At 45.0% G+C, this 21,552-nt stretch overlaps 1 protein-coding gene across 5 annotated transcripts in view; it reads left to right on the forward strand.

The window, feature by feature from the left end:
- The window catches only part of Dennd2b (DENN domain containing 2B), a 149,205-nt gene that overhangs the window by 100,174 nt on the left and 27,479 nt on the right, over window positions 1-21,552 (forward strand). For 4 of the 5 annotated variants that reach the window (XM_085841414.1, XM_085841413.1, XM_085841412.1 and 1 more), the window contains 3 exons: window positions 2,427-2,531; window positions 15,389-16,624; window positions 20,039-20,175. In XM_085841414.1, coding sequence (XP_085697540.1) covers window positions 2,452-2,531; window positions 15,389-16,624; window positions 20,039-20,175 — 1,453 coding nt within the window. In that variant the 5' untranslated portion in view covers window positions 2,427-2,451. The remainder of the gene's footprint in view (window positions 1-2,426; window positions 2,532-15,388; window positions 16,625-20,038; window positions 20,176-21,552) is intronic. The other variant, XM_085841416.1, reaches the window with a different exon arrangement.

Consider the following 21,552-nt stretch of genomic DNA (forward strand, 5'->3'; position numbering starts at 1 on the left):
TGGCTGATGGGCAGGGTTGGGTGCAGTTTCCTGAGTGTGCCAGGTGTACTCCCACTGTTTCTCATGTGCCTAGGACGTTTCTGCAGCGTTCACTGTGTTGTTTCTCTGACTTAGAACTCTTCACAGAGTTGTCTGAAGTTTATTAGAGCTAGGATTTTGAGAAATTGGCAATTGGTGGTTGATGCTAATTAAAGAATTTCCTTTTCCAAATATGTTGTTTCTGCCTGGGCTTTGCCATTTATGGATGAACCTTGCGACACCAAACCAGCTTCTCATCTGTTTGTTTCTGTTGGGAATTTTCACCAAGTACATTTTTCTCCTTAACCCAAGTAGTTGAGGTATTCAACTAACAGTGTAGAGGAGGGCCAGCAAGATGGCTCAGTGGCTTAAGGTGCTTGTGACCAAGCACTATTGACCACATGGCAGAAGGAGACAACAGTCTCTACAAGTCCTCCACGGCACATGTGTCCCATCCCAGCACACACACACACACACACACACACACAAGAAAATGTATCTTTTTTTTTTTTTTTTTTTTTTTTTTTTTTTGGTTTTTCGAGACAGGGTTTCTCCGTGTAGCCCTGGCTGTCCTGGAACTCGCTCTGTAGACCAGACTGGCCTCAAACTCAGAAATTCGCCTGCCTCTGCCTCCCGAGTGCTGGGATTAAAGGCATGTGCCACCACACCCAGCTCAAGAAAATGTATCTTAAAAAAAAAAAAAAAAAAAAAAAAAAGGATGGAGAAGAGCTTGCACCTGCTTCTTCCTTTGTTACAGGATTTTCTTTCAGCCAAATTTTAGGGTTAGCTTCATCTTCCCTCCTCACTAGTTGTCTCTCTATTCGTGTTAGTGACAGACTAGCAGTCCAGAGCAGTGGAGCCATCTCTCCCAGCACTAGAGATTCATAAAGGAAAGAAACATGTCTTCCATCCTATTTTTAAATATAATTGAGTGTCTAGTCCTTCCGCACACATCTGCCCTTCCATGACCGCCTGCCCTGGAAGAAAGCAGCAGAGCGTGCTGAGAATTTGCTGATGGGTGGTGACAGTTACTGTGACCCTAGCAGCCATAGCCACTCAGAAGAGACATGTAGCAAGTTGATTCCTCCACCGCTGAGCTTCCCGAGGACCCTGGCCTGACAGAGCCCCTGAGGCTGCCTCTTTTCCCTTCCGTTTGCACAGAGCAGTAAGCAAGCACTTAGCAGGGCCCTGGGCCATCAGTAGAGCCGGTGTGCATAGGCACATCAGTGGCAATTTACAAAGTTATTTTCCTTCAACAGTATTTTCCTTGCTTTCTAAAGGATGGGCGTGAGGTTCCGTTTCACTTTTTAACTCTTTTTACTGCACTGATGAGTTGTGGGTGTAGGTGTGTGCTCACTTGTGCTGTGGATCATATATGGTCAGAGAATAGTCTTCTGGAGCTAGTTCTCTCCTTCTACTGTGCGGGTCCCAGGCTTGGTGGTAAGCATCCGTACCCGAGGAGGAGTCACCTTGCCAGCAAAGCCCCTGAAGTATTACTTTGGAGGAGTCAATTCTCTCCTTCCACTATGTGTGTGTCCTGGGATCAAACCTAAGGTATTTATCTAAATACCTTATGTGTATTTTATTAGGGATTAGGTTGTTTTGTATACTAGAGGCTATTAGGAAAACATGATTATTATTATTTCTAACCCCTAATTGTATGATGCCTTTTAGGTGTCACATTATCAGACTAGCCTTTCATGATAAGTCAGGTACTTTTCATTCTCCTGTCTTTACCGAGGCATAATACTACTCATCTCACATGGTAATGTATACTTAGTGTTCGGCACAGGACACCAGCCTAATGCCATTCTTCTGTCTTGTCTTGTTTTTTGAGACAGGGTTTCTCTGTATAGCTCTGGCTGTCCTGGGACTTGCTCTGTAGACCTGGGACTTGCTCTGTAGACCAGGCTGTACCTACAGGATTCTTTTCTGTGCTGCCCACTGGCTGTGAGCTCATGAGCACAAACTATTTCTTTACTGGATTTGCTTTGGGCAGAATTGCTCAGCAAATTTCTGTATGAATGAATGAATGGTTTATTGCTTAGAACAGAGCTAACTTATTTTTTTAAAGGAAAAGAAATATTTCAATTTTACCCATGGATAATGAATGAATAATAGGACAAGAGGCAAAAAAATGTGGCAGAAATTCTGAGTGCGATGAGAATGATGGGAAATTCAGTAGATGAGGGCTGGATGGAAATGGAGGTCCGTTCCACCTCCCTCTTTTAATGGAAATCATTTTCTGTGAGGCAACAAATTATCTGCTAGCTCACAGACTTCCATACCAGAGGTTTTGCCACTTGCCACAGAAACCCTGTGGTCATGGTGGGACTCTCTGGGAGATATTTGAAGTGCTTCTGGCTGGCTGTGGGGAAACTTGGTTTACAGGCGTGTCTTCTTTTCAGGGCTCTGGGTTTGCAGAGAGCCGAAATGACCATGACTGCCAACAAGAACTCCAGCATCACTCATGGAACCGGAGGCACTAAGGCCCCTCGGGAGACGCTGAGCAGGTGGGTAGAGGCATATTTCTGGGAGATGGCATCAAGAGCCAGTCAAATGGTCTGGGACCCAGGTAGGATCTCCACCAAAGTATAAATAATTACCATGACTGTTGATCATCCTGCTTGCTTATTTGGGCCCAGCTTGTGCTGGTGATTAGGAGGAAGTCTTGTCTGACATACATAAAAATTCCCTATTCGGGATGGCAACTAGAAGCATTAAGACAAGTTCTGCCTTGTCCTATGAAGCCCTGGCACTCCAGGAACAGGACAGTAATGAGCAGCTTAGAGAAGATGGGTACGTCTTGGAGCCAGGCTGCAGTGTTGTGAGGAAACGGACCACATTGGGGTAGAGGTAGGTAGGCAGTCACATGTATTAGCATAAGCTCCAAGCAGAAGCCTAGGTTCTCTAACAACTTAGGTCTGTCTGCAAAGAAAACAACTTGGATGAATCTTAGTCAGTCAGTGTCTGCTATTACCCACCCTTCTGTTCTTTTCATCCTCTTTTTGCAAAGGTAAGAATATTAGAAAAATGAAAGAATTTGGAATCTTTACAGAACTGTGTTCAGATTTAATCTTTGTTTTGCTTTTGTTTTTTTGAGACAGTGTTTCTCTGTGTACCCCCTGGCTGTAGTGGAACTTACTCTGTAGACGAGGCTGACCTTGAACTCACAGAGGTCCACCTGGCCTTGCCTCCCAAATGCTGGGATTAAAGGCTTGCACCACCTGTGCCTGGCAAGCTCTAAATTACTTAACCATATAGAGAGGTCTCAGAACATTTTCTGGTGTTCTCTAAAGTCTCTGCTGCCTCAGCTGTGAAATCACAGTGATAGTGGTACCTGACTGCCAGGAACTGCTGTGAGGCTGAAATGGAGGGGTATGGCAGTTCTTAGCATGGGGGCTACTGTATAGCTTCCAGAACTGACATACTGATGGGTAGCTCTCTCCAGCACTTGTCAGGACTGGGCTAAGGCTGCATGATGTTGCCCTGGAAGTACTTTCATACTTTTAATAAAGCTACAAATGTTTTCACAGCCTCTTCTATGATGTGACAGATTTGTCTGGTAGGCTCTTAGTCACTAGGTGTGAGAATGTTAAGGTGTGCTTGGGGTAGGACTAGCCCTTTCCTAATGTCTGGGCTGAGCCCAGTAAGGTGTGGTACCTCGGGTTTGGACTGAGATGGTAGTAGATGTTTAGTTCACTCAGAGCTGGTGTCCAGATGTGGCTACTTGGATAAGACCCAAATGTACATGTGGGGGTGACTGATATGAATGAGACAGGTGTTTCCCCACATTGTACAGGATTTGGTCCTGGTTCAATCTAATGGGCTGTGTCAATCACATAGGACTTGGTAGGCTGTGTCTTCTTAAGCATGTAAGAGCTTTGGAATTAGTCAAAAGTTGAGAACTTATAGCAAGACCAGTAGGAACTCTAGAACTCTGTGAACTAAACTCTTCTAGAGCATTAGGTGACTGAGACATTCTGCCTCTGGGAACCACTTTGTTAGGCTCAAACACTGATGGCAAGTCTTACTTCTCTGCGTGTGAGCACATGGTTGTAGTCTTGATATACAGCCCCCAGTCCCTCCCCTTACACACAAAACACACATTTGCATGTGCAGTCCCCTTGAGTGCTAGGATTACTGGCTTGCACCACTACACATGAACCTACTTTTAAAAAAAAAAAAAATGTCATTGACGATAGGAATGAAGTAAGCACCTATAACTCTATAGTACTATTCTTACATGTGTTTGTACTGTGTGCACGCCTGGTACACACAAAACCAGAGAAGGACATTAGAGTCCCTGGAACTAGAGTTATCGACAGTTGTGAACTCATAAGTGCAAGGAACTAAATCCCAGCCCTCTACAAGAGCATCCAGTGCTCTAACCACGTGCTATATATGCAGCCTCCTATGTATATGTATCTCTGTGTTAGGCGTACACATGGTGTGGGTGTCTATGGAGGCCAGAAGAGGACGTTGGACCTCACGGAATTTGAGTTACAGGAGGTTGTGAGCCCAGAGATGGGTGCAGGGAACGAAACTCTGGTCTGCAGGAAGACCAAGTGCTCTTAACCACTAAGCCAGACTTCTGCCCAGCCTTTTCTTTCTGTTTTCTCTGTTAGGGTCCCAGCGGTGCAGGATGTGTAGTATTTACATTCAGCTGCAAAGCCAAGCCAGGATCGCTGACACATTCTCCAGTTTCCATTTGGAATACATGCCTACATATTTCTAAATGTTCTCAGGAGGCTTTTTCCTTTAGTGTCGTAGCATGGTTGCTATCCAAACATGAGAGCAGTGTTTGTAAACATCTGAGCTTGAGATGTACCTTTAAAGAAACATCTCACCAGCCTCCCTCTGTGGCTTCACTTCCGTCCTGCCACATTTCCGATCCCCTCCTTCCCTCCCTCCCTCCCTCCCTCCCTCCCTCCCTCCCTCCCTCCCTCCCTCCCTCCCTCCATTTCTGGGAACCTGGCTTTTACCATGGAATCACAGACCCCGTGGCTAGCTGTGTCCTTCACTCAGAGGTCACTCTGGGGCTGTAGGTGTTACTCGGACATTGTGATCTGGTGGTTTCTGTGATTGGCTTCACCTTAGCCACTACCGTGTGTTTGGACTGGATGAAACCGGAGGTCACTGGTTCACTTAGGAAATGACTGCCAGTGAACTCAGGGATCTCTTGGGTGCCAGGTTCTGGCGAAGAAGGGATGATCCACTCTCCCGACAAGGTGTTTACAATGTGATGATCTCGACGTTTGGGTACAGTAGTGTGACTTTTTGATAAATTGTTGGCAGTGAGTTGGGGCCCTTTTATTGTTGCCAGCTCAAGAGTCCAGTGAAGGCAACATGTTGCTGTAGGCAGAAGTTTGATTGGAGAGGGCAGGGATACAGTGCCTTTCCAACCTGAGTGTTGAGACCCTGGCTGTTTTGGAAAACATGAATACAGTAGAACCTGGTAGTACTAAGAAGCGTTTGTATGGGGTGAGGGGTCAGGGTGAGGGGTGAGGGACTAGATTTTTGGAAATAGAAAACTAATGGGGCTGGGCCTCAATGCTACTGTTCTGATCTGTTTTTCACGGCTTGCTAAAGGCTGGACCTGATGTTGCCCCCAACCACTCTGTGGTAAAGATCTTAGATCCCATTACCAAGGTTTTAATTAGGTCTTCTGCAAATTTATTCCCTTTTCTCACCTTTGAAGCCCAGGCTTGATTTAGCAGGAGCCTATAGGATAAAGAAAACATAAGCTTTGCCCTTTGCTGTGTCCTGACTTACTGGAACAGATTTCCTTTTCTGTGTGAGGGAGGCCAGTGAGCACACTGCCTCCCATCACCTGACAGGTTGTTTGCACTCTGGTCTCTACAGTCTGATGCCCAGCTCAGCAGGAGGAGCTAGAGGTTCTCAAAGGCCCTCTGAAGTGCAGAGGTTGTATCATGTTAGTGCTCATGTCCTGGGGTGGGATCAGAAGCTTGGTGGCTTGCAAATAAGTGACACTTCTGACTAAAAGGGCTCTAGTTAGAGGTCAGTTTGGCCACTTGTTGCTCTCAAATTTCACTTGTGCAGTAGGACCTGAGTTTTTCTACTAAAAATTCTAGCACGTGGGTCGTAGCCCTGTAGAAGTTAAGTCTGGTGTTTGGTATCCTTGATTCTGGTTGCAGGTTATAAGAAACCTGGGTGTCTGTAAGAAATGTTAATTTCTTGAGGACAAAGACTTTGACTTCCATCTAGGTTCCCAGAGCTTAGAACATCTCCTGGCTTATAAAGGCATTGCTTATTTGTTGGTCACTCTCTTAGGTAGGGTAGCCTCCTTTATGGGGCCTAGTCTGCTGGTAAGGTCTTAATGGTCCTTCTCTACTTTGGTCACTTTTCCTATCCACTCTGTAGATTTTCAGGAAGTCAGAGCTGAAAGAGAGGCTTGGAGTTCACTCAGACCCCTACTTGACTTATACACTGGAAAACTGAGGCACAGAGAAGAGGAAGATGTGTCCTCTGCGACGCTGGACTGGAGAGATGGCTCAGTGGTTAGGAGCACTTGCTGCTCTTGCAAAGGACCTGAGTTCAGTTTCTAATATCAGGATGATTCACAGTCATCTGTAATTCCAGTTCTAGGTGCTCTAGTGCCTCCTCTGATCTCCGTGGTCGCCGAGCATTCAGACATATGGTGCACATGCATACAGGCAAAACACTCATACATATTACAACAAACAAACAAACAAACAAACACCACAGCTGAGGATAATAGGGTAAAAGTGTTGCAAAGCCTGGCAAAGCCATGATAGACTACCACACAGAGGGACCTGCCACCTCAGCCACTCTGCTGCTTGAGATGCTCTCCCAGAACCTAACTGAGACGGTCCATTTATTGATTGATGTGTAACAAATGACCACAGACTTAGTGGCTTGAAACAGTATGTCATTTATTTTGTTCATAAATTGTAAATTGCATAGGGCTCATCCCATAAAGTTTATCCCTAGTGCAGCATCAGCTAGGGTAGCCTAAAGGTTAAAGATGATGAAATGGGGTGCTGGAGAGATGGCTCAGTGGTTAAGAGCACCGACTGCTCTTCCAGATGTCCTGAGAGCAATTCCCAGCAACCACATAGTGGCTCACAACCATCTGTAATGGGGTCTGATGCCCTCTTCTGGCATGTCTGAAGAGAGCGACAGTACTCACATGCATGAAATAAATAAATAAATCTTCTTCTTCTTTTTTTTTTTTTTTTTTTTTAAGATAACAAAATGGTTAGGCTTAGAATGATCTGAAATGACAGCATTAGCAGTCAGTGGGACCTCAGGTAGAGAATAAGCCCATGATTTTTATGTCATGATGCCGGAGTACCAAGAGTAAGAATCCTAAAAGAGCAAGGCAAGGATATATGTGATACTTTATGTCTTTAGCCTAAGAAGCTACGGGATTTTTTTTATTATAATTAATTAATTCTCATTTACATTTCCAATGCTATCCCAAAAGTCCCCCATACCCTCCCCCCATCCCCCTACCCACCCACTCCCACTTTTTGGCCCTGGCGTTCCCCTGTACTGGGGCATATAAAGTTTGCATGTCCAATGGGCCTCTCTTTCCAGTGATGGCCGACTAGGCCATCTTTTGATACATATGCAGCTAGAGTCAAGAGCTCCAGGGTACTGGTTAGTTCATAATGTTGTTCCACCTATAGGGTTGCAGATCCCTTTAGCTTCTTGGGTATTTTCTCAAGCCTCCTCCATTGGGGGCCCTGTGATCCATCCAATAGCTGACTGTGAGCATCCACTTATGTGTTTGCTAGGCCCCGGTGTAGTCTCACTAGAGACAGCTATATCAGGGTCCTATCAGCACAATCTTGCTAGTGTATGCAATGGTGTTAGCGTTTGGAGGCTGATAAGCTACGGGATTTTATGTGTTTGTTTGTTTGTTTGTTTGTTTGATTGGTTGGTTTTTTTCCCCCTCATAGTCCTGGGGATAGAACACAGGGCCATGTATGTACAAGGTGTGATGGTTTGAGTAAGAATGTCCCCAGAGGCTCATGTATTTGAATGCTTTAGTCATCAGGGAGTGGCACTAGTTGAGAAGGGTTAGGAGGTGTGGCTTTATTGGAGTAAGTTTGTCACTGGATGGGCTTTGAGCTTTCAATAGCTGGAGCCAGGCCCCATAGCACATTCTTCCTGATGCCTGAGGATCAGGCTATGGACCTCTCAGCACCTGTCTGCCTGTGTGCCACCATGCTCCATGCCATGCTGAAACTGATGACACCTCTGAAACTGTAAGCAAGACACAATTACACGCTTTCTTTTTCATAAGAGTTGCTGTGGTCATTCCTGTTGTGAGTCCTTGATTAGATCTTGTCCTGTTGCCTGGGCATCTTATTTCTACCTCAGCCCCTTGGCCTTTTGATTCTGCCCTCTAAGTTACCTTTTTTAAAACAAAAACTGTGTTTGTTTGTTTGTTTGTTTGTGACAGGGTTTCTCTGTCTAGCCCTGGCCATCCTGGAACTCACTCTGTAGACCAGGCCATCCTGGAACTTACAGGGATCTGCCTGCCTTTGCCTTCCTGGTGCTGGGATTAAAAGCATGTACTACCAGGTCTTAGTAGCTTTTAAAAAAAAAAAAAAAAAGCTCATTGTGTGTTCAGCCCTAAGTGGCCCACTTTATTACTTCCTCGAAGGCTCAAGGAACATAGTGTAGGAGCGGGTGGAAAATATGTAAGAGCTAGAGGACCAGAAATAGCACTGGGAAATGCTGTCTTCTAGACGTGAGTGGCCATTGCACTCAGGAGCTCACACCATCTGTGGTTCCCTGCCCAAGACCTGAGCTATTAACACCGCATCATGGAAAGGATGGCACTGAGGAGTCCCCACTCCCCTAGGAGCTATGGTAGTTGGTGGCAGCTGGGGTAGGGAGTTATTTTTCTTCTGCTGTGTAACCCATGCTCCTATAAATAATCCTATACCCATGCTGATGCAGGCAGCCCTAATTAACCTCAGTGGATTCTTTTTTTTAATGAAAGTAGGAGGGTAACTTGTAAGGCAGAAGGGGTCCAGAGGGGGTGGAGTGTGCTGAGAGAAGTCAGTGGGCATGGGATATGACAGAATGCATACAAGTTACCTTACCTATACTTTTCTATGAAAAGATAGCTCATTCTGGCCAGCAAGGGACCTCAGAGAGTAAAGGAACTTGCCACAAGCTCAGAGCTGAATGACCTGAGTTTGATCATTCCTGGGCCCCGCAGGGTGGAAGGAGAGAAATAACTCCTGCACATTGTCCTCTGGACCTCTGCACGCAAGCATACATGAACACACACACACACGTATAAAATAAGAAGTATCTCACTCTTACAGATGATTACTTTCCTCCGTCTGCTTTATTATATCTCAGAGATTCAAAGTCTTCTTTTCATTGTGTAGTGTCATCTGCTCTTTGCAGTCCAAGCTCATGAACTTCCTTTAAAAACTTCCTGTCTTCCTTCCAAGACCAAGTGGGGCACAGATAGGGCTCAGATGTTGTTTTGTGGGAGTAAAAAGGACAGTTTACTCATAGACCCACAGCAACCTCTTTCTTAGATTTCTTGTAAGTCTCTGTAGACCACGGCCTGCCTGTAGCTTCAATGGAGGCCTGAGGCCTTCTGTACCCTTACGGGTTCTTAGTCATTTGAGATTGACTGGGGAGCAGTAAAGCCAATATGTTACCCCATGCTTACCTCTCTATTGGAACTCTTTTGGAGTGGGTTGTCAATGGAAGTTTTTGAGCTTTTAGGCCAAGAAACAAAATACTCGTCTTGCTGATAGGACTCAGGCTATGTTCCTCCTTTTTTTTTTTCTTCCTGTGTTCACAGTACAGGGACCACACTGAGAATGCCATTCCCAGAGTTGAGGCCATCATTGAGTTGTAGGAGAATGCTCATACTCGGGGAGGCAACAGCCCATCTCGGATTAGCAGCCTTAGAATGGTTAATGCCTAACTCCAAGGCATCTTTGTTTGAAGCACACTGAACACCAATTGAGTGGCCCCTACCCCCAAAGAAGGCTCACTTTCTAGTGTTCACAACACATCCTGATGCCTCTGCTGGGACGTGGCACCTAGGACTTTTTCCCAAATGCTTCCTTCCAACGTGACCTTTTCCTTTCTTATAGTAGTCCCTCTGGTTATCCCCTCAATCTCCCCACTCCAAGTCTACCTGCAACTTCAAGGGAGCAGAGTTTAGAAGTGCACTGGCAGCCTTCTCCAGAAAAGTTCTGGGTGTACTTAGTAATATGTAGGCCATTTTTTGACACAAATGCTTCCTGCCGTTAAGAGACTCAGGTGTGCATGCCTGTAATCCAAGCACTTGGAAGCAGAGTCGGGAGGATCAGGAATTGAAGGTCATTGAAGGTCAACCTCAACCACATAGGGAGTTCAGGGTCAGCCAGGCACACACGAGACCCTGTCCTCAGGAGAGAGAAAGGAGGAAAAAGAGAAAGAAAGCAAAAGAAGGAAGGAAAGAGGGCCCACACTAGGGCTGGGTAATATTTGCAGCAAAGGGACTAGTTTGCATTTTAAAGCACAACTTCTGTCTGCATGTGTGGAAGCATACACACACATTGCTTTCTCTTTAAATATGTTCTATTTCCATACCTCAGTTCATACACTTTAAAAAAAATGACTTACTTGTCTTAAATATTTATCTCCATGCATGTGTGTTTATATTCTTACATTCTTTTCAATTTCCTGTGTACATTCCCCACCCCCTTTGCTTTTATCTGTTTTTCTAACTCCCTGTCTCCTGAAAATGTTTATTTTGGCAAGTTGTTTGCCATGGTGTTGGCATCTGTGTCCGTGTCAAGCAATAGAACTGGCTGCTGCTGACAAGCTGTGGCACGTAAGGTACCTAGCTCCACAGTGGCTGCCTCCCCAGGGCAGGCTCTGGGACTGAGAACACAGTAAGCTGTCAGAGAGCAACATCGTGGGTGTGTATTAGTGGCTTTGTATTTGCTTTTGTCTGTACTTCTCTTGATGTTTGGGAATTATTCATAGTGTTCATTTTCATGACTTGTTACCATCTTAGTCATATAATTAGTGCCTGGAGATAATTAGAGAAAATGTTTTATAAAGAACTCAAGATTTAGAGAATATAAGTGACCTGCAGTAAGCAAAACAAGGAACTTGACAGAACCAGATTCAGATGTCTAGGCGGCTGGTCTGCTATTCAATTGTTGCTGTGTGGGGGAGGGATTTGGACTGACAGCCTTAGTAGTACACTCGATGTTTTGTATATCTTTCTGTGTTGATCAGGGACATTTATAGACAAAGGCTAGAGCAGGCATAAAGGAAACCAAGGTTTTCACTGCTTATCTTTTCATTCATTCATTCATTCATTCAATCACTTACTCAATATAAAAGATTATTACATTTAGGTGCAGGGGATAACAAGATCTAATAGGATAGTGTCATACTTTCAAATAAGTCTATTTGTGACTAGTTAAGGAGATATGTTGGTAAACAGTCTGATATAGACATGTCTAGCCTGCAGCTTATGATCCACATATATCCCAGGATACTTATGAATGTGGTCTAGTATATTTATAAATGACATCACGTTGTAATGTCAAGGTTGGATACCCTTGTAAGTATTATATCATAATAGATATTTTTTCTAGCCACAGTGGAGGGATTAAAAATTGGCCAGTTCCACCTGGGTGAAGAGTGTAGCGTTAAAGAAATCTAGAGGCTTGATGTACCTTTGGCTGGAATGCAGGATTGGTGTGGAAGGATATACAGTGTGAGGAGAGGAAAGCAAACTGAGTAAAAACCAAATCATGGGGACCCTGTCAGCTTTGCTTTTAGTCTGCAGATAGTGGGGGATTTCAGCAAGATGAGAAGATGGACCAGAACAAGGTTCAGACTAAGGCAACGTGAAATCAAGAGAATGTTTTCAGCCCTGGTGGGAAGAAAAGAGCTGAACAGAGGAAGTATCAGCAGCAGTGGGGTGGGGGTAGGGGCTGTGAGAGGTGTGGGGAGCAGAATTGATGGGATGGACAATGTAGGTGTGTTGGGGAGCTGGATGGGTCGGGATGTGAGGAGGAGGAGAGAAACATAGACCTTTTGGCCCTTCTTTATCTATAATGGTAAAACCAGAGATAAGGAAGCACAAAATGGCATAGGGATAGCTCAGATGGATGGCCAAGGAAAGCCAACTTTGTTAGGTGGCACACACAGAAAAAGAAAGAGAAGGGAGTGGGCATTGTCTTTCTGCTCTCTGCTGAGTCTGAATGCCTACGATAGTGCCTGGAGTGTACCTGCTATAGAGTATACTGTGTGAGTGAAGAGCCAAGCTGTGCCTCACACTTGAGGTGTGTATAGATGCACACGGAGTCACTAGGAAGCTGCTTGTTAACCTCTGAATTGGAACCAAGGGGCCACTAGTTGCAGTGTGTCTAGAGAATGAAAGCACCGGAGTGGGAGACCAGACACCAAGGAAGGGTTTGCCCTTGTGAGTACCTCTGGATCCAGGTACTGGTTAGCTTAGCCATCATTTTCTCTCACCTGATAGGCAAGGAATTGCCTTACTTTCTCTCTCAATCTGTTTAGGGATAAAAGACAACAAAATGAACCAGAAGATCAAGACTGAGTGTTATCTTATGCCAGTGATGTGTAGACACCTTTTACAAAGATTCAAGCATCCAGACATCTGTCCACAGTGTTGTATCTTTCCTTAAGCCTTCTGTTTGAAATGGAGATTCTTCTGAGCCTGTCCCTGACCTGAGAGCAGCGACCTGTGGAGGCCCTTCTCCCACCTCCACTGAGAATCACCAGAACAGAGTTCTCTGTGGAACCCAGTGACTTATCTTTATAGGGGCCTGGATTAATCCCCCCTTTTTTAATCTGTGCCTTTTTAAAACAAGAGAGACTGGGAACCCCTGACCATTGTGCACAGGCTGGGGTCTCCTTAAGCTCACTGCTCTGCCAGTGCCCACTACAGAGAATTGAGGTTTCTGTCCCCACTTACTCGCTGAGCAGGCTCTTTGTTCATGAGCTTGGCTGTGCACTGCAGTTCTCTTCTCTATGCCTATGTACATGTGCGGGTGGCTCTTGTTTGACTTGCCCTTTTAAAAACAACTTAAGCATACGAGGTTTCCTGTTGGTCAGGTCAGTAAAGGCTGTGACCTAACAGGGAATTGTCAGCCAATCCGTGACTCACCAGAGCTCCAGTTTTGTATGTGAGCAAGTGGTGACAGCCACTGGCTCAGGAGCAGCTGGCTGCTGTCCTAGAGATGGCATGACACTTTGGAGGCTGTGAAGCTGGACAGCCCAGTTTTTGATCAGTCAAACCTTCTGTGGGTTCACTGTTAGCAAATTCCTACCACCTTTGAGCTAATACTGTTTAAGAAGAGTTCTTAAGGGTTGACAGTGATTATCATAGTAGACACCAGAAAATGCACTGAGAGGATGCTTGCTCGCTCTCTTCAGTAAGCTCACTCACCTCTACCTTTTCCTCTCATTCTTGCTTAACATTCATACAGGGCTTTATAGATACAGACCACATGCCTTAGACAAGATCTCTAGCAGAGAAGTCCCCTGATCCTTATAAATATTGTGTTCTAGACTGGGCTGTGTCCAGTGCCATAGGGGTTTCTGGTGAGCTATGTTTGGTGGAAGAAGTTACTGTTTACTGGTTGTTGTTTTTTTTTTTTTTTATTTCTCCATTAAAAAGTTTTAAAATTAACATATAATTTGATTATAGACTTTGAATACATACATGTTTTCTATCACCCTTTCTTTCTACCCTAAACCTCTTCTTTTACTTTCAGAGTCCCTTTTCTACTTTCGTGACCCCCATAGTACATGTGTTATGTATGAATGTATGTGTAATCTTGGATCTGTATATGAAGAGAAAACATGTAGTTCTGTACCTGGGTCACTTTGCTAATATAAAAACTTCAAACAACAAAATATTAAGCCAGATGTGGTGGCTCAACGCCTTTGATTCCAACACTTGGGAGGCAGAAGCAGGTGGATCTTTGTGAGTTTGAGGCCATCCTGGTCTATAGAGTGAGTTTTATGAGAGCCAGGGATCTTTTAACAGAGAAACCCCATCTCGAAAAACAAGCAAAACAAAAACAACAACAAGAACAACAAATTTCTAATTCCGTCTGTTTTCCTGCAGATACCATGATCTCATTTTTCTTTAAGGCTCGAGTAAAATCCCGTTGTGTGTATGTATCACATTGCCTTAGACGATTCATCTGTTGATGGAGATCTAGGTTACTTCCACTTTTTAGTTATTATAGACAGCACAGCAGTAAGCATGGGTGTACAAGTATCTCTGTGCTAGGACTTAGAGTCCTTTGGTACTGTCTTCTCTTTAGAGAAAAACTTGGTGTAGTGTAAACTCATATTGTGGCTTCACTACTTAACATGTAAGGGACCTTGGGTGAGATATGTAATTTCTCTAAGTCTTCTTGTCTTTTTATTTCCATCATGAAAATAATAATGTGTAGTAATGACCTAATAGAGTTTTCATGAAGGTAAATTGAGTTCATGTCCTTAGGAACATTAGCTGAGATCTGTGTATGGATTTCAAGATGGCTTGTTGGATATGAAGCCACTCTCATAGGGGAGAGCTACGTAAAAACCTTATGAGAGAGTGGAAAGGACTCTTTCTTGAGGGGCCTGACTAACCCTTATAAATCCATTGGGGAGCCTAATTCTGGTCAGGATAGTAGGATCTTGTAGTAGTAACACAGTCTTAGGGGAGATATCCAAGGGTTTAAAGAGCAAACAGTTTTGGCATATATATTTGGGAATACTTTAGAAAGTAATATGTTGGGGTTGTTTTGCTGCAGTTCATGAGAGTTGTTCATTAGCATCTCTTCTTATCTGCATTCACTGATACCATATTCAGGAATATTTATAATGTAAAAAGCACTGTGTGCTTTCTTCTAAGAGGGCCAGTTGGCCATGTAGCAGTACATGTTCTTACTGTCTCTAGTTGACAGATTCTCTGCTTTATTAAAGAATAGGCTTCTGCTCTCTATATTACTCAGGACTCTGAGAATGAGCTGGACAGAAAGGCTCGTGGAGGTTGGCCTGCCGTGACTAAAGAGCTATTCTTTACTTGAGGACAGCCTTAAAGATACATATTAAATGAAGGATTTTTTTCTTTGTTTTGTACATACTAATTCAGGCTGGCCTCAGACTCACTGTGTAGCCAGTGATGACCTTGAACTCACAATCCTCTTGCCTTCATCTCCCAAGTGATGGGATTGGTATGGGGGGGGGGGGCGCTTAGAGTATTTTTGAGACTTCTGCAGGAACAAAACATCAGAATGAAACACAGACCCCCTGGTTTTTAGACCACTCACCCTTTTCCTTTTCCTTTTTTTTTTCTTTTTGCTCTTAGGTCTCAGTCAGTCTCTCCACCTCCAGTTTTATACCCACCAAGAAGTCCCATCTACCCACTCAGTGACAGTGAAACCTCAGCCTGCAGGTACCCCAGCCACTCTAAATCCCAGGTGCTCCTCAAGGACCGGCATTCTCGAAATCCTTCACTCCTAGGTCAAGATCCCTCCCCAGAGACCTCACCACCCATTTGTCCCCTCAAGGCTACCAGCTTCAGCTATTTGGACAGAACCCCTTCATTACGCAAAAGAGAGGACCAGAAGGAGACTGTCCAGGGTGCAGTCCAGGATGTAGAAGGTGTGGCTGCTGGCCTCCCGCTTGCCCAGAGCACCCCATTCCTAGGGGCCGGGTCTCGGAGTGTCTTGCTGAGTTGCACTGGTACCCGAGCCCATAGCCTGGGTATCCGAGAGAAGATTTCAGCATGGGAAGGTCGCCGAGAGGCTTCACCCAGGATGAGTCTGTGTGGAGAGAAGCGGGAGGGCCCTGGGAGCGAGTGGTCGGTCAGTGAGGGCTGCCCCAGTGTGGTGCCATCCCCCTGCAGCTCAGAAAAGACCTTTGATTTCAAAGGCCTCCGGAGGATGAGCAGGACCTTCTCTGAGTGCTCCTACCCCGAGACAGAGGAGGAGGCAGAGGCACTTCCTGTACGGGACTCTTTATACCGGCTGGAGAAGCGTCCAGGCCGGACTGAGCCCAGTGCCTTGCTCAGGGGGCATGGCATCAGGAAAGAGAGCTCAGCAGTGCTGAGCCGGATCCAGAAGATCGAACAAGCCCTAAAGGAGCAGCCTGGTCGGGGTCTCCCCCAGCTCCCTAGCAGCTGCTACAGTGTAGACCAAGGGAGGAGGAAGACTGGAACTTTGGGCACTTTGGAGGAGCCAACAGGAACTGCAAGTGTAAGCCCCAGCAGCAGGGCAGGAGGAGTGGCCGGAGTTGCTGGGGAGGCAGGCCCACCCCTGGACAGGGAAGGCAGTGCTTCCATGAAGTCAGAGACCCCTGGAAATAGCTCCAGTCCCCAGCTGCTGCCTCCGAAGAGCTCCCCTGATCCAGCTGTGAACCCTGTTCCCAAACCCAAGCGTACCTTTGAGTACGAGGCTGACAAGAATCCTAAGACTAAGCCAAGCAATGGTCTACCTCCTTCACCCGAACCTGCTGCTCCACCCCCGTTGCCTTCTACCCCAGCCCCACCAGTCACCCGGAGGCCCAAGAAGGACATGCATGGTCACCGGAAGTCACAGAACAGGTAAGGCATGTGCTCCTGTGTCAGGAAGCAGGACCTAATGGCATTCTTTTAAATGGAAAAAGCAAGAGCAGCGTGTGCTTGGGTCACAGGCGTATGCTACAAGCTCTGAAGCGCTGAGTAATTAATTGCTAGTTTGCCAGTTTTGGCAGAGAAATGGTTCTCCTGCTCCCCACTACCACACACATACCTCCTTTCATTTTTGTACCTGAACTGGAACCTGCTATAGATCAGGCTGGCCTTAAACTCTTGCCTTGGCCTCAGTGCTGGGTTTAAAGTCATGTATCACCACCAGGCCTGTCCTCCAGCTCTTGAGTGGAAGAAAGGATGAAAGCCACTCTTGCCAGTGCTGGGAGGTTTTGTTAGTGTAGAGCCAGCTATGCTAACAATTCCTTAGCCCATCACTGGAAGGTCAAAACTGCCGTCATTTTAGGTCTTCTAGAGAAAACAGTCTGTTGAAGGACTGATAGGATATTAGCCTCACAACCACATGAAGTGCCTGCACTAAAAATTAACTCCTTATGGTGGCACCCAACCATTCATAACTCCACTTCTAGGGCATCCAACATCCTCTTGTGGGCACTACAGGCACCAGGAGTGCACATGGTACACTAAATACATATAGGCAAAACACTCATATATATAAGATAAGTAAATCTGAAAAAATTATTTAGAAAGAAACAAAGAATGAGAAAGGAAGGAAGTAAGAGACTGGTGGGGAGGGAGAGAGCTGATAGTAAGCTATGGAAAAGCCAGCAAGCAGCATTATTTCATGGTCCAGGCTTTAGGTCCTAACTCCAGATTCCTACTTGAGTTTTTGTCTTGACTTCCCTTAATGATGTAACCTGTGAGCTGAAATAAACCCCCCCCCCAAATTAATTCCTTAAGTGAAGCTTTCTCAGAGGGTTGGACTTTATCACTACAATAGGGATGCTGGCAGTGATTCCTGTCTCTCGAGGCCTCCAGCCTGTACAGATGGCCTGGTTCTGTTTCAGAGGGTGGGTCTTGGGTCTTGAAAGAGAGGCATATGCAAAAATATTTCACCAGCTTCTTGGCCAAATCCAAGAACAACCTTTTGTGGGAGCTTCCAGTTGAAGAACAGTTGGTTCCTGTTCAGTTGAAAGATCCCTGTTAACCTGATTCTGTGGCACAGTCTGGAAGCAGGTAATCTTTGGAATTCCTACCTTTATCCTATATATCCCAAGATTGGTTGGGCATTCAGCTTGCTTTCCTTCTGGGAATTTTCTGGTATGATACCCGGCTGAAGCTATGAGCTCTAGAGACTGTGTCTCAAAGAAACAAGGCACACAAGAACGGCACACACCTTTAATTAATCCCAGCACTTGGAAGGCAGGCAGATCTCTATGAGTTTGAGGCCAGCCTGATCTACATAGTGAGTTTCAGGCCAGCCAAGCTACAGAGTGAGACCTTATCTCAAAAAACAAAACAAAGCATAACAAACCTCAAAAAACAAAGTGGAGAATAATCAAAGAAGTTAACCACGTCTGACTTCCACATCTACATGAACATGTGCATACATGTATACAATCTCATATGTCCTGGAAATAGACAGTATTTATTTTGATGAGAGGTAATATGTTAACCTTCATTGTGGTACCTGAATAAGATGTCAAATCTGCTCTTACTCCAATGAAGACTTGATCTCATTTATACAGTATTTGACTGTTTAGTTGGGAAATCTTGGCTAAGACAGAAATTTATGAGGTATCAGGAATAAAGTACTTGACTGTGGATATTTGTACATATCAGGACAGGATACCTACAGACAGAATTCTAAGAAACCCTGGCATGTGAAGGCCTTTTAGAGCTGGGCACAGTGGCACATGCCTTCAGTCCTAGCAATCAGAAAGCTATAGGCAGGCAGTCTCTGTGCGTGTGGCATCATGGTCTGTATATCAAGTTTTAGGCCAGCTTGGCTACATAGAGAAACACTGTCTGGAAATAATAAATATAAGACCAGTCTTTTAAAAAAGAATCTTTCATTAGAGCGTAAAAAATAATTACCCGCAAGAGAGTGCCAGGATAAGAAGTGTTGTGTCATGTTGAAAGGGGTCAGCTGAGCTGAAGAGGGGGGTGTAGTCAGTCCTTGACTTGCAACCCAGGGCTCTGAAGGTAAGTGTTCAATAAACAAGAAAGAGGAGATGTCACTGGAAGGGAGAGACACTCGTGGATAAGAAGGCTCAGTCATGCTCCTCTTTCCCCGAGGGACATGAAGGGGCAATTCAGAGGACTTATGTGGTAGAGAGGAACCAACAAGCTGTTCTCTGACTTGCACATGCATGCCTCAAATAAGTAAACACAATAAAACAACAAAATGTGTCAGATTGCCCTGCTCACCTAGTTGGCTTTACTGGGAGGGCCATGCCTTGGAGAGAGAAATGCATCAGCCAGCATCCCAACTCACATGAGGGGAGAGGAAGAAGTGCTGTGGCCTCACGACATCTCAGGGTCCAAGAAGCTATGGTTGCCATTCGGCAGTGTAGGTTTTCTGGGGCATAGAAAGGGACAGAGGACTGGCTTTACTGAAGAAGAGGGCTGACCTTTTTTTCTGAGGGTTCAGCCCTTCTCGTGTCAGCAAACCACCCTGTACCATTTCCTCTGACAGCCCTGGAAGTGACCTTCCAGTGTCAAACCCTTATGGCCTGCTCAGAGCCCCTTCAGGAGACTGAACTCTATTCCTTGAGGACTTGTAGACTCTTCTCAAGAAATGATGCTTCTAGGTCTGAGGGGCCAGGGTTGTGGTTGGAAGCTTAGACCCTGAAAGAGGCAGCCTTGGGAAATCCTGCCTCTCTCACTTCAGTCTCCTTCTTTGTAAATGACACAAAATGTGCCAGCACTACTGTGAGGGTCAATAAGAGACACAGGACAGGTATATTGACATGGCATCTGACCATGTTTTTGTATTGCATTTTTATTTTAGGCATGCATGTGGAGGACAGAGGACAACTTATAAGAGTTGGTTCTTAGCTGGGCATAGCACACACACCTTTCACCCCAGCACTCCAGAGGCAGAAACAGGTGGATCTCTGAATTTGAGGCCAACCTGGTCTTCAGAGAGAGTTCCAGGACAGTCAGGACTACATAGAGAAACCTTGTTTCAGTTAAAAAAAAAAAAGAAAGAAAAGAGGGGGGAGAAAGGGGAGGGAGAGAGAGAGAGAAGGGAAGGGAAGAAAGGATGTTTTTTAATTGTGGAAATTATTACCTCTTACGGGTATTATAAGGATAAGCACACTACAGTCACTCATGGGACCCTTCAGACTATCTGTTTTCTTACTCAGGGATACAGTAACCGGCTAAAGGAGCAGGGCCTCTGGTCTTCACTGTTTCCCATAGCCACTCTCAGCAACACAGAGGGATCTGGTTCAGCCAACTGAATCTTGCTCTTGTTGTCCACAGAAAATCCTTCGAGTTTGAGGATGCATCCAGTCTCCAATCCCTGTATCCCTCTTCTCCTACTGAGAATGGTACTGAGAGTCAACCCAAGTTTGGATCCAAAAGCACTTTAGAAGAGAATGCCTATGAAGATATTGTGGGTAAGCGGTGGTGGAGGTGGTCAGGGCAGGCCTTCCCTGGGGGCTGTAAAACAGCTACTAGAAGAGATGTTCGTAGGCTCATCTGATGTGGAACACCATGGTTCCACCTTAGGTAATTCCTGAGTGAGCTGAAATCCACAGGGCCTGTGGGGCCACAGGAAGGGACGAATGACACCATCCCTTTCTTATGCTTTTGGAAGGCTTGAGAGCCTAACAAATACTCTTCCTTAGCTGTGTACCACTTAACTGTTGCAGGGTTCTGTTTTTCTGTAAAATCATAGCAATGTGAGAATATGAACAATAACACTGATAGTAATACTTCTTAAGATTGTTGTCAGGGGGACTGGAGAGATGGCTCAATGGTTAAGAATACTGGACACCTTCTAGAGGACTCAAATTCAATTCCCAGCAACCATATAATAGCCCACGACTGTCTATATCTTCAGCCCTAAGGGATTTTATGCTTTCTTCTGGCCTCCAGGAGCACTGTACTCACATGGTGCATGGATATGCATTCAGACAAGCACTTAAACACATAAAATAAATATAAATAAAATCTCAGAAAAATTGTTGTTAGGCTGAAGTGAGCTAAGGATATGACACTGGCAGATTTGGTATGTAATATAAACCTTTTCTATAATTTCCCAGTGTCCTCACATGGCTGAAGAGGTGAGGGAGGTCAATGGGATTCCATTTATGGGGTCACTAATTCTTTATGAGAACTCTGCCTTCTTGACCTAATTACATCCCAGATCACAAGGCTTTCTGATATTAATTTTGAGAAGACACAGATATTCAGATGTATAGCCTAGTTTCATAGATTCTAGAAAAAGACATGAGGTTTTGTGAAGAAGACCTCAGTATAGGCTTCAAACACTGAGACTGTGTCCTCACATTTAAGAGATACTATTTTTTTCAAGGACTTCTAGTAGATATGCTCTACAAAAACAGTTTCTGGTTAGAAAACAGATTGCCTTTGGGTGGGCCATAGATGCTATCTTTACCTTCCAGGACTATATTCTATATAAACACCTGAAGAGTATAGTTTGGTGGCATTCATTCCTCCTGCCCTGAAGAAGAGCAGTACTGTTACCGTTGCTGTCTAGCAAGGGAGTAAGCACCTTGTTAGCAGGCTTGATTTCAAAATCTACAAAGGGATACAGTACACAATCCTGTGTTCCATTTATTTTGGATATTTTGGTTTGTTTTTGAAACAAGTCTTTTGCTATGCAGCTCAGGTTAGCCTAGAACTCTAAATTCTTCTGCCTTAGCCTTTCAAGTACCAGGATTATAGGTATGGGCTATCATCTGGCTATTTTTGATATTCATTTTAGTTTTATCCTTGTCTTCTGCAGAGAGCCTCTGATTCTGTACAAA

This window comes from Mus caroli, unplaced genomic scaffold (genome assembly GCF_978045245.1).
Source record: "Mus caroli unplaced genomic scaffold, Mus_caroli_1 scaffold_8, whole genome shotgun sequence".
In the NCBI taxonomy this organism is placed as follows: domain Eukaryota; kingdom Metazoa; phylum Chordata; class Mammalia; order Rodentia; family Muridae; genus Mus; species Mus caroli.